The sequence below is a fragment of the Mustela nivalis genome (genome assembly GCF_964662115.1).
Source record: "Mustela nivalis genome assembly, chromosome: 17".
NCBI classification, from domain to species: Eukaryota; Metazoa; Chordata; class Mammalia; order Carnivora; family Mustelidae; genus Mustela; species Mustela nivalis.
The window spans coordinates 11529619-11542873 of record NC_139036.1 but is presented as its reverse complement, the minus strand read 5'-3'; the positions used below and the strand labels follow the sequence as shown (position 1 = coordinate 11542873).

The window sequence follows — 13255 nt, the reverse complement described above, 5'->3', positions numbered from 1 at the left end:
ACATCACCAAATGCTGGTGAGGATGTGGAGCAACAGGAACTCCACTCATTGTTGGTGGGAATGCAAAATGGTACAACCACTTGGAAGAGTTTGGTGTTTTCTTACAAAACTAAACATTCTCTTACCATACCAGCCAGCAGTCATGCTCCTTGGTATTTATCCAAAGGAGCTGCAAACTATGTCCACACAAAAACCTGCACACAGATGTTTATAGTAGCTTTATTCTTAATTGTTAAAACTTGGAAGCAAAGTGTCCTTCAATAGGTAAATGGACAAACTGTGGTACAGAAATGTAGAGACAATAAAAAATACCTTCCTCCTCTCTCTGACTGCCTCTCTGCCTACTTGTAATCTCTGTCAAATAAATAAATAAAATCTTTTTTAAAAATGCCTTGTATATTATAATAATGGATAAATGTCATTATACCTTCCCCCCAACCCACAGAATGTTCAACATCAGGAATGAATTCTAAGTAGACTATGGACTTTGGGTGACTGTGATGTGTCAATGTAGGTTTATCCTCAGCAACACATGTACTGTTCTGGTGAGTGATGCTGAGAACGGGGAGGCAAGGGATATGTGGAAACTTGTACCTTCCTCTCAGTTTGGTTATAAACCTAAAACTGCTCTAAAAAAAAATAAAATCTTTGGGGCACCTGGGTGGCTTGGTCGGTTGAGTGTCCAACTCTTGATTTCAGCTTGGATCATGATCTCGGTCATGAAATCGAGCCCCATGTTGGGCTCAGTGCGGAGTCTCCTTGGGATTCCCTCTCTCTCCCTCCACTTGCTCTTACTCTCTCTAAATAAATAAAATGTTTTTAAAATATAAGCATGATGTATTTTACAATAACAAATTTTTAATAAAGAGAAGGGTGTGTGGACACCTGCCTTTGGCTCAGGTTGTGATCCCAGGGTCCCGGAATCCAGTTCTGCGCTGGGCTCTTTGCTTGGCAAGGAGCCACTTCTCCCTCTGCCTGCCTCTCCCCCACTGCTTATGCTCTCACTCTCTTTTTCTCTTACAAATAAACAAAAAAATATTTTTTTAAAAAATTAAAAATATAAAATTTTAAAAAGGGTTTGGCCAACTATAACAAATGCTGTAAATATATCAAAAAGCTGAAGACTGAGAAATAACCTGAGATTTGGAAGCACAGAGACCTTGACAGGAGTGGTTTTGGGAAAAAAAATCACCAAATACAGTATTTACACAAGGGAAAAAAAACAAAGGTAACTAGAATAAGACAAAAGATGTGAATGTCCTTTATGTAGGAAAATAGAAATATCTATCAAAACACATTAAGGAAACCTAGATAAGTAGAGAAACGCATACTCTTTTTTTTATTATTTAAATTTGAGTTAGTTCATGTATAGTGTATTACTAGTTTCAGGGGGAAAATTTAGTGGTTTATCAGATGGCTAAAAGACCTAGTGCTCATTCTATCAAGTCCCTTCTTTAATGCCCGTCACCCAATTACCCCACCCACCCACCCACCCATCTCCCCTCCAGGAGCCCTCAGTTTGTTGCCTAGAGTTAAGAGTCTCTTATGGCTTGCCTCCCTCTGTTTTTATTTCGTTTTTCCTTCTCTTCCCCTATGATTACCTATGATTTTGTGAGAAACACATTTTCTTGATTTTGCAATTTAATATTGTAAAGATCATTAACTGTTCCTGTATAGGTCTTACAAAATCAACCAATCAAATTCACATCAAAATCGCCAAATGTTTTTTTGTAGGATTTGTCAAGCTGAAATTAGACTACATGGGGATAAAAGCGGTCAAGAGTAGCCAGGGTGATTCCAAAGAATACTAAAATGCTCTCTACCATGACCCCACCCCGCCACACACACACACACACACACACACACACACACACACACACACAAATTTAAAAATGATTATAATACAGACAAATAGACCAACAGAATAGAACACCTTAAAACAAACCCAATTCTTTATATAAACCTAACAGGACAAATCCAGTCTATCAACAGAGAAAGGACAGAATGTTCAATACTAAGATCCCTACCTTATTCCATCTGCAAAAGTGAATTCCAGGTAAAGTTAAAGATTTAAAGATGAAAAAAAATTCTTTAGAAGTCACCATTATTCCATTGGGGCAGCATGGCACAAACTACTGATTGCCTACAACTTGTCTGTACTAATATTTTATAGATCTGAAGTTGAAAATTTCTAGAGCATCCATGTGGAAGAAACTCTGATTTGTATCAGACATCTGTTACAATATACTTTGAACAGTGAAAAGATAGAAATTATCCAGGTCAACCTCAGCAAAAAATGGAAAAACGTGTGGTTGAGCTGTATTATAAAATATAGTTATACTGTAAATTTCAGATATTAAAATGAACTGCATATGTATCTAGATATGTATCTAGGTATGTAACAAAAACATGAATAAAAAACCAAGCTATAGAAACGTTCCTTATACCATTTACTTAAAACTGTAAAAACACAAGAACACTGTACATCATTTATAGATACAGGATATGCGGAAGTATAAAAAAAATCTACAGTAAAAATTAACCTCTAGCAAGAATGGAACAAGGAAAAGGACTTTAGCTGTACCTATACAGCATTTTTTATCCTTAAGAAAAGACATCTAAAACAACATGGCTAAACACTGACATAAATAAAATTAGAATAAGGGTGGATTTGCGTATCTGCAGTATTATTTCCTGCTTGAAATACTGCATAATTTTTAAAGTCTTAATTCCTTTTTTAAAATAGAAGAAAACCACCGTATGTTGGATTTTTACAGGGAACTCCCAGCTGTCGGAGCACCGATGGTGAACCGCCCCACCTTCTCCTGCAGCCTTGTCCCTGCTCCCCCTTCCCCAGTGAATACATCCCCAAAGCGCATGCTCTGGGGATGACGGCCTTCACACCTGGCATGATGCCTAACATTAGCAGCTGTGCCATTGGTATCTGACAAACTACTACACAGACCTCTGGACATGAATTTCTCCAACCTGCATATGGTCCACTTGATACTATTCAATTATCGAAGGAAGCCAATTTCTAGTTTTTCTGATCCCGTTCCTTTACCACCAAACCACAGTTCCTTCTTTCTTGATGGTTTTCTCTAACTTCTTTTTTGTAGGTTTTCTCGTGCCCTTTACTGCTCCTCAGAGCCCTGACCGTATTTAGTCAACTTGGATTTTGCTTCCTTTATAAAAATTCTCCCCATATATTTGTGAAACTCATTCCTGACCTCATGCCAGTCTTTTCTGAAGGGCATCCAGACTGGTTTTAAATTCCCTTGACTCTTAAGGTGGTTTTTGCAACAGAGGTCTTCCTTTAATTCTGCTGACTTTCCTATTTCTTTCTGTGTGGATACAAACAGAATTTGAGATCATTTCCTGCAAACTTCTCATCTACCTTCAGAATCCAAAGTTACTGCTTCATGGAAGATGACTGAGCAGATTTTAGAATGGTAGGTATATAGTTCTGGGAATTCACACAACTAAATAAAGTGCCCCTTTGAAAAGGTGCCCTGCACGAGAGAGCATGATATAAAGGTTAAAAATAAATGCTAGTCTAGTAAATTAAGAAATATAATGTGTACAAGTAGAAAAGATTCTCACATGAGTGGTCTGACGAGATGTTGTGTGGAACCAAAACAAAGTCATCCGTGTCACAAGAAGAGTTCTTGCTACTAGTACTGGCAGAATCTTTGGACACTTGTAGATAGTTGGGAGGACCCAATGGTGGGGAGGATAAGTTTTCTTCCTGAATATGCTGCATATCTGGAAGGGACTAAAATTAACAACATAAAATTAAAACTGGCCTAGTAATAAAATGCACGTCAGAATAGCCATTAGACTAAGGAATGCTGTCTTCATAAAAGTGGGCATAAAGTTAACTCCATCTTAAAATTTTGGAAAAAAGAAATCTCTTTGGAAAATCTTTCCCTTAGAAAAGCACAGTTTAAAGTGTCTTCATATAAAGACTTCTATCATTTTTTTTCCAAAAATGATACTTAAAAATATATCATACCACTTATCACGTACATGTCTCCCTCTCCTGAAATTCCTGAGGTGTGTTTTCATCATCTCAACATGCCCCGTTTTGGCTCTTGGCCTAGCAAAGCAGGTACTCAAAAACTATTCACTCGATGACTAAAACACTATGTCCAGGGACTTTAGACTAACAACATCCTGCACACATTTTAAAAAGTTTTAAACCTCCAGTGAAGAAAACATTATAAACAGGAAAGCAAGAGACCACGTTATGCAAAAAAGTAAATAGATCGATAAGGATAACTACATTCAAGCCTAGAGATTTATGTTTGCTCACAGAAAGCAAGATCTGGAAAACCTTACAGGCTGTGGGTACATTCCTTTTGTTCTTCTTTTGTTAGGGGGAGGAGTGGGTTTGCAGGAGATAGGACAGGAAGGAAAGGAAAGCATATAAAAGGTATACAAGCAAATACACAGATGTAAGCAGTTGTATGTCCTGTGGCATTTGCCTAGTTCAAGGACTCAAGTGACACCTCTAATTAAATGTCTTGGTTACACAATGGTTTTCTGAAACAATGAACTTCCTAATTTATTATGTTAAGTCCTCTATGACCTTGTTTAACCTTCGTTTTTAGTTAAGAAAAGGAAAAATACTACACAATGCCCTTTGATCTTAAACCCATGTCCTAAACACCCAATTCACTGCTAGGGCTCCTTCGAATGTCACTGTGCAATGAAATCTGTATCAGATCTCCTCTCGTGTGTGTGTGTGTGTGTGACACACATGACATACAACCCCCTCATCACTTTTTAAAGAGACCTTGTGTGTCTAGGTAATAAAGGGAAGGGACAATGGAAAGACTAACATGACCAACCGTCTACCATGGACTAGACACCGCTGGGTGCTTTCCATGTCTTACCTAACCCCAGTCCTGTTCTGAAACCCACGTCATTCATGGATACAGACAGACAGCTCAGAAGTTTAGGAAAATTGCCCAAGATCACACAGCTAAAAAGTGCTCAAGCTGAGATGTGATTCCAAGCGTCTAACTCCACAATTTCTTTCCAGTGGTTTAGGCAGGCCCTTTCTCAAGCTCTTCCATGCCTTCGTCAAACCGTCTGCAGTCACAGCATCTGAGTGGAAGGGATCTTCTCCCTGCTGGTCTCTCCACCCCGTGCTGTAAGTCCGGTCCCCTCCACCTCCTCAGAGACCTGGACCAGCTCCCTCTGCCCCTTACGGTCTCACCCTCTCCCTTTCCTCTGGTTTTCTTCCCCTCTGTGCATAAACTCATTCCATTTTCTCACACCTCAAATCCCTGCAGTCCTTTTAATCACCGTCTTCTCTCACTTCTTTACTTTTTAACGATGTCTCTAGAAATTATCAATCTTCACTGACACAAGTTCCTCACCTCCTACGTATCACTCAACCCACCATAACCCCCTTTCTGCCTTCTCCTGTGCAGTCACGCGGTCTTCACCAGGCTGGCCAGGCTTCCCCCTGACACTTCGTGTTACCCGTGCTCTGCTTCACCCGTGCTGCAGACCACTCGATGCTCAACCACTTCGTTCAGTGAACCGGCTTCTCCTCCCACTTCTTAGTCTGTTCTGTGGGTGCCTGCTTCTCTTCCATCCCTTAAAGGAGAGGGATGGAGTGTGGAGTTCCCCAAGGTGCCACTCTGGACCCTCTACGCCTCACATTTTTTAAAAATTCTGTTCAGTTAGCCACTGCACCGTACGTAATTAGCGTCTGATGCGGTGTGCATCACTGGTTACATGGAACACCCAGTGCTCATCATGGCCCGCACTCCTCACATTTTTATCCGCATCGCAGCGACCACTTTCACCCTCCAAGTACCCCCTCACCTCTGCGGCCTAGATCTCTCCAGTGAGCACTGGACTAACTCACTACCTTCCTGGTCCAAAGCGTTGCTCCCCGCGCTCCCTGCCGGAGTGACCTCACCATCATCCATCCATTCGGTCTCCCATTCAAGCAGCTCCAAGCTTGGTGAACTCTACCTTTCTCTTACCTGGCCCCCACCTTCCCTCGTTCTTGGAAAAAGAAAAAACAAAACAAGAAAGGTGCAACAGTCTGTGGGTTCTCCGTGCTCTAACAGAGCGACCACTCTACTCTCTATTGCTCTCAAGCCCCGGCTTCCACCCTGCAGCGGCGTACAGCACACCTCCACCTAAAAGCACTCTGATGCCTCCCACAGCCAAATCCCATCAAGAGACAGCAGACCTCTGCCTCTCTAGCTGCACCTGCCCCTCTGCATGCCACCAGTACTCTGTGTCCCCCAGCCTGGACTGCTCCGAGGAGCCTCGTCCACAGAACTTCCAGCAATGATGGAGACGGTCTACATCTGAGTGCACGGTGTACTGGCGACCCACTAGCCACAGACAGCTATTGAACACTTGAAATGTGGCTAGCCTAAGGAACAAAATGTTAAATTTCACTTAATTTTAACAAATTTAAGTGGGCCGAGAGAGGCTCCAGGGTTCCTTCAGGGCATCATGCTTCCGGAACTTCATGAATGAGAATTCTTCTGCCTATAATGCCATTCTTTTACTAATTCACCTTGCTAGGTCTTTCTTCAAAAGTCAGCTGAATGCCCTCCCCTGAGCAGCCTTCCTGAGTTCTTGCTCTGATTTCATGCTCCCCATTCATGTTCCCACAGGCAATAATGAGACACACACATAAGCTTCCAACAGTGGTTGCTTTATCTAACTCGTCCCCACACAACTAAATTCAAAGCTCCTTAATGTAAGGGACCTAGTCGTTTCATTCATTAGTATCAACCAGAACCTTACACAGACTAGGTGTTTAATAAATGTTATGAAACCAAGAAACATGATCTAAACAGCATTTAAGCTATAGCCACTATCGTAACTAAAAGACTGACTTGGATTTTTTTTTCCTTTCAAGATTTCTCTGGAATCAAGTAGCAGCTGGGTATTTGTGTGAGAATGTAAAAAGAGAATGCTGTATGTGCATGCCTGTGTGTTTCAACCCTCCACATGAGTCTACTCCAGCCATAGGAAGAAAGGGGAGGCATGCATAAAACCATCTTATTTTTGGCAGTTTACATTAAAAGCAAGGCCTATTAAACCATCCCATTTCTCACTATCTGGAAATTATACAGATACAGAAACATTCTGGATTTCCTTTTACTCCTCAGCTTTCCTTTATCCCTTTTTATTTTCATTTCAAGCTGCCTTTTTTTTTTCTTTTGCCTTTTTTTTTTTTTTTTTAAGTTGGCTCCACGCAGTGTGGAGCCCCACATGGATCTTGAACTCACGACCCTGAGACCAAGCCCTGGGTTGAGATCAAGAGTTAGATGCTTTATGGACTGAGCCACCCAGGTGCCCAACCATTAGCTTTTAATAAAAGCCTTCTAAAAATGGTTTTCCCACCAAAGTTTCTAGCATCTAAATATGCTTCCTCTCTCCCCCTGGCATGTCCTCACCTCTCTTAGCACTCCATCTCTTGGCCAGCAGCCTGAGCCGAGCTCCGAGCGCTCTCCCCTTCAATGCTGCCCCACACAACAGAAAACCCCACTGGCTCTCGCCAGTCAAAGCAATCTCCAAGTCCATGAACCTCCTACTGGACCCCCTCTATCTCATTCCTCGGTCATCCTACAAACAGGCTCCTCTCTTCTTGCTCTCTCCCACATCTTCTCATAATTAGATTCTTCCCTGTGGTTCCTTTCTCAAGCATCAACTTCACTTTTCACGTCTCACACTGCATCAAATATAGACTTCATAATAATAGCTACAATTTGTCAAGCACGCCCAAGGCTGCTGTTCATGAAGCCTACCTTACAGAGGAGGGGGCCCCGGCTCAGCGCTGGAGCTGAGCTGCTCCAGGTGAAGCATGAGCCAGCGGCCTGGCCAGTGCTGAGGCCAGATGGTCCTGACCCCAGATAAAGCCAACGGTCTCTCCATGCCAGTACACTTCCTCCACATTTCTCCCCAGTCACTCCAAATCCAGTGTTTTCTAATATTCCAGACTGAAGCAGGAAATCCACAACACTTTTTTCCCCTCTTAGCTTTTTAAAAAAAATTTAGGGGAATATAATATCTTATTATCCCATCTGCTTCTTCTAACTTGGTTGAAGTCTGGAGGGATAGGCAAAAAGGGTTTTTTTTGTCTGTTTGCAATCGGCTTCTTCAGCATCTGCCTTAGCCATGGGCTGTTAGGTTTTCCTTGAAAACAATAGTCTAACAGCAGTTGCCACTTACTGAGTACTGTGTACCAGACATTATAGTAAAATGCTTTTGCTCATTTACACTTAAAAGAACCTATGAAATAGGTCAATTACACTCGCTTTCCCTAGGAGAAACAGGCTCAAAGAGATTAAGTCATTTGACCTGGCTAATGCGGCAAGTATGGGGTGCAGAAGCTCCCGAATCCCATGTTCTTAAACCTCTAAGGCGAACCCACTAATTACACAATCACTTCCTCTTATGACTGCCCCACCCTCCACCGGCAGAATTCAAGAAATTCACGTCTGCCAGGCTAATCTGGAAAACAGTCACCAGAGCTGACACAAGAGCCCTTGGAACTTCAGCTGATGGGAAAGCCTCAAGGTCACAGCCCAGAGCAAGGAGTGGGGGAAGGGTCGGAAGACGGCAGAGTGAAACCCTGGGAGCACAGAGCAGAAATTCTCAGGATCTAGAAGAAGCACTTAGGCTGGAGGAAAGAGAACCACAGAGAAAATGGCCAGGGAAGCCCAGAGGAGGGAGGCAGCTGGGGTGGAGCAAGTCCTGAAGGGCTGGGAACCGGCATTCAGGGAACTGAAGTGTGAGGAATGTGGCTCCGAGGTCACTCACCACCAATGGAAATTCTACGTACGATAAATATACAGACTGATGCGATGATAGTTGGAGAAAATGAAGTTACTACCTCCCTGCCTCTGATGGGTACTCTGCAGCTGTCATCCTTTCCAACCCACGGGGCATCAAAAGTTGCGAGTAGGATACTCGCTGTTGAGAGGAAAATGGCCCTGGGGGTGACATTTCTTGCTGAAGCTTACACAGCTACAGAGGGCAGAGTGCAAATCTAGGTCCATCTGACTCAACAATAATGTTCTCTGTCCAAAGCTCAGCAGTAGCACTGGAATGGGCACGTCAGAATTTAAGTTCTAGTAAACACTGCACATCAGAAGGGAATCCACAATGTATCCCAGGCTCCCTTAGGGACAGTGGCAATAGCACTCACTCTGAAATTATAGTTAATAAAACCAAAACTTACTGGTGGAGAGGCAAAGCGACAGGATGGAGAGCTGCCACAGGAGCTCCCAGAGACGGAGCCAGCATACACGGGCACTGGAACTGGGCAGGCTGTGGGGAGAAACACAGGTGAAGAGAGATGTGCGCTGCAGAGACTTACACAGCTCGTCTAAGAGACGACATCGCTGTGCTGACCAGATTCATTTACCTACTTATTACAGCTCCTGTGGGTAAAACTAAACCTGCAGCAATTACTACAAATATTTCAACTAGGACTTGGGAAAAAAAAAAAATGACTGGAATTCAATAAATAAAGCTCAGTGAAATCTTGAGAAGCACAATCAAAAATTAATTTGTGACACAAAATGCTAATTTTTCCTTTAAGTCTGTCTGCCTTCACTCTTCAAGCAAAAATGAAAAAAAAAAAAAAGGTACTCACATTTTTTCACTGGAACTTGTTCAAGAAAAGGATGGCTAAAAAATGCTTCTGTAATGAAAAAGGAGAATGCAACCCTTAAGCTCAGGTTGAGTAGCAGACGGGTTAATCTTGTTGATGCATTTAACAGTGTTGAGATCATAAATAATTATTATTAACTTCTTTATGTAGCCTCATCTCCTTCCACTGTAGAAGCCTATGATTTTTGTAAATCATCTATAAAAATTATCAGATTATAAATAAATCTTAATCCACGAAAAATTTAAAATAATAATTGTGAGTTTTGCAAACACGCATTCCCAACGCGGCAGGCTCCACGAAAGCAGGCATGTTCGGGGACCTGCCCTGTCCTCCTGCGGGGGGCAGGAGGCTGTGAGCAGGCCCCCCAAAGTGTATACGGAAGCATGGCTGGGGTTAACTGTCCTAGAGGCAATCCAGGCAGCTGATTTATATAATAAATCCCATCCTTCTATCTCAGAAGAGATATTCCTGCAGCTGGTTTCACATTTTTTTAAAAATCTGTAAGTCTGATTTAATTTCTTTGGCTGTCTACCAAGGATAAAACCTACATAATAGGGCGCCTGGGTGGCTCAGTGGGTTAAAGCCTCTGCCTTCGGCTCAGGTCATGATCTCAGGGTCCTGGGATCGAGCCCCACATCGGGCTTTCTGCTCATCAGGGAGCCTGCTTCCTCCTCTCTCTCTGCCTGCCTCTCTGCCTACTTGTGATCTCTGTCAAATAAATAAAGTCTTAAAAAAAAAAAAACTACATAATAAGTCTGCTATTAAAATAAGTCAGGAGGACATGGCAGTTCATTATTTTACTTTAGCTTCCTGTGTATTTAAAATATTTCATTAATTCTTTAAAAACCCATAAAGCTAATCTCCTGTCCCAGACCTGTATGCTAGTAAATCTCACAGAGCAGGCAAGGAGGGCAGCGTGACACCAGCATGGGATTTAAATGAGGAGGTACAAGATCAGGAAAAGCTTAACTCAGGGTCAGGCTAGCGTATCTTCCACTCTGAAGGGCCCTGGGGGTCTTACTGAAATAAATCACCAAAAGCTACTCAGTGTAAATATCAGTTGCAAGACTTGCTAAGGAATAGAAATGTGGAGGGTTTTGAAAAAATATATATTTTCTACCAGAGATAATTTTTGGAAAAAAAATTACTATACATATACATAAATTCTGGTTTGACATATAAGATTTTTAATGCTAATTTTTACAATGAACATCATAGGGATGAAACAGAAAAGAACTGAATGTAAATGCTCTGAAACCACATCCCAAATCCATTGCTATGGCAGGGAAAATATACAAATACTTAATATATAATCTAGTATTTTAAAACTATTATTGATGAGTATATTGTTTCAGTATTGACCCCTATTTCTCATGGTTACAGAGCAACTCTCAATTTAATTTCTCCCCCTAAAAGATAAAAATATTTACCAAGTCCATTTGCTGAAATTTAGTTCCAACTTTACAAAACTTTAAGAAAATACATGTTCAGACTATTTCACCTTGTCCCCTATATGGAAACTTCCAGAGTTATTGTCTACTGATGATATTTGCTAGGACAACAAACTGAGTGCTTCACATACCAGTTTATTTAATCCTCACAAACTTAACACACAGGATTATCTTCCTTTTACAGACAAGGATAAAGTGCATAAAGGCCATGTACCTTCTCCAACATCAAAGCTAGCAAGCTGAGGGATGAGACTTCAAACCCTGGTCTTATCCAGGAACCTATATGGACTTCCATAACACACATGAAGAGACCAAAACTCTGGACTAAGGTTTTGCAAATCTCTATTAATATTACAACTAATTACTACAGGAAAAATCAAACACTCTTTTATTTCTTTCTAAAAAATATCAAGACCAAGGTTAATTTAAAAAGCATTTTCACTGAACATGTCTTATGGCTTTTCTGGTCTGACATTTAAGTCATGCTGTTTTTACATATGACTGCTAAGAGTAAGATCCAAAAGAACAATCTTTTACATGAGATTGATAAAAACAAGTTAAAAAACTGCCCCCAAAGAGGAGCTAAGACCCAGACAATTTCAGGAGAAAATGTTCTTTCAAAGCCTTCCAAGACTGGACAATCCCTATAGTATTAAGCATTCCTAGACCGTGTAAAGTTAAAATACTTAGAAATTTTTAGCTTTAGGGGCGCCTGGGTGGCTCAGTGGATTAAAGCCTCTGCCTTTGTCTCAGGTCATGATCCCAGGGTCCTGGGATGGAGCCCCACATTGGGCTCTCTACTCAGTGAGGAGCCTGCTTCCCCCTCTCTCTGTCTGCCTCTCTGCCTACTTGTGATCTCTGTCAAATAAATAAATAAAATCTTTAAAAAAAAAAAAAAAAGAAATGTTTAGCTTTAAATGATTATATTATAAAAAGAAGAAAGGCTCAATATCAGTGATACGGCTTTCGCCTTCAGAATGTAAAAATCTGAACTCAGGCCTTGCGGAGCACCCAGAGCCCATTCTCCCATAGCCCTCACACTGCCGTGAAAACCAAACTGCCATGGAGCGGCCCCTGCCTGTCTCCTGAAACCCCATCTTCGAGGCCAGGGACTTTCCACCAGGATTCTGGAGTGTTTCTCCTCCTTTGCCTCCTCCCAGATCTCTGAAATACATCCCCAGCCTAGACCTCTCCTCTGGACTCCAAATGCCCGTTGGGCATCTGCATCCTCCGTTAAATGTGTGTCTTCAGTTTAACAGATCCAAGCTGAACCCCTGATTTGCCCCAGAGCCTACTCTGGCCACAGAGCCTCAAGCATGTCTGTAACAAACAACTCCATTCCTTCACGCACCCAGGCCAGACACCCTGGAGGCATCTTTGAGTCTTTTCTCTCCCACACCCCACATCCAATTCATCTGTAAATACTATGGTCTCTACCTCCAAAAACATGCAGAATTCAAGGGACCCCCGACCACTTCCATGGCTGTCATTCCAGCCTGAGTCCCTTCATCTCTCACTGGGGTAACTGCTGTAGTCCCCAGATTGGTCCCCGGGCTCCTGTCTTCACCACCCCGCTCCACAGTCTGTTGGCAACAAGCAACCAGAATGATCCTTTCTAAAACTTGGGTCAGATCCTATTACTCCTGAGCTCACACTCTCCCCAACACATTTTGAGCAAAAGCCCACGTCTTTAACTGGTCTTCTAACTGTTCCTCCAGCTGACACGGCACTCCCAGCCCTGGGCATTTGTACTGGCTGTTCATTCCACCTGGCAAGCTCTTCCCACAGACAAGCACACCGCCCACTCACTGTCTCACTATCCCACTGTCCATCAATCAAAGGCCACTTCCTCAGAAGGGGCTTCATGGAATTTAAACTTTTAATCCCTTCCCCATGGGCATTTCCCTTCCATTGTCTTTCCCAGAGCACTTATCACCTTCTTTATGGTGCGTTAATTAAACTTTACCCTTTGTTTGCCTCTCTTGCACGAGAGTATGTGCTATGTGATGACAGGGATTTTCTTTATTAACTCTACCCCCTGTATCTAGAACATAGCGAGCACTCAATAAATATTTACAAAATAAGGGAAGAAAAAAGATGAAGAGAAAGAAAGAAACTGACTTGAATTTTCTCCTGAAAA

The 13255-nt window shown here is 42.1% G+C and overlaps 1 protein-coding gene across 4 annotated transcripts in view; it reads right to left on the bottom strand.

The window, feature by feature from the left end:
* The window catches only part of LOC309851019 (serine/threonine-protein kinase ULK2), an 84520-nt gene that overhangs the window by 46145 nt on the left and 25120 nt on the right, over positions 1-13255 (bottom strand). For all 4 annotated transcript variants that reach the window (XM_082705737.1, XM_082705736.1, XM_082705738.1 and 1 more), the window contains 3 exons: positions 9647-9694; positions 9230-9318; positions 3604-3775 (listed from right to left, as the gene is read on the bottom strand). In XM_082705737.1, the coding sequence (XP_082561863.1) occupies positions 3604-3775; positions 9230-9318; positions 9647-9694 (309 nt within the window). The remainder of the gene's footprint in view (positions 1-3603; positions 3776-9229; positions 9319-9646; positions 9695-13255) is intronic.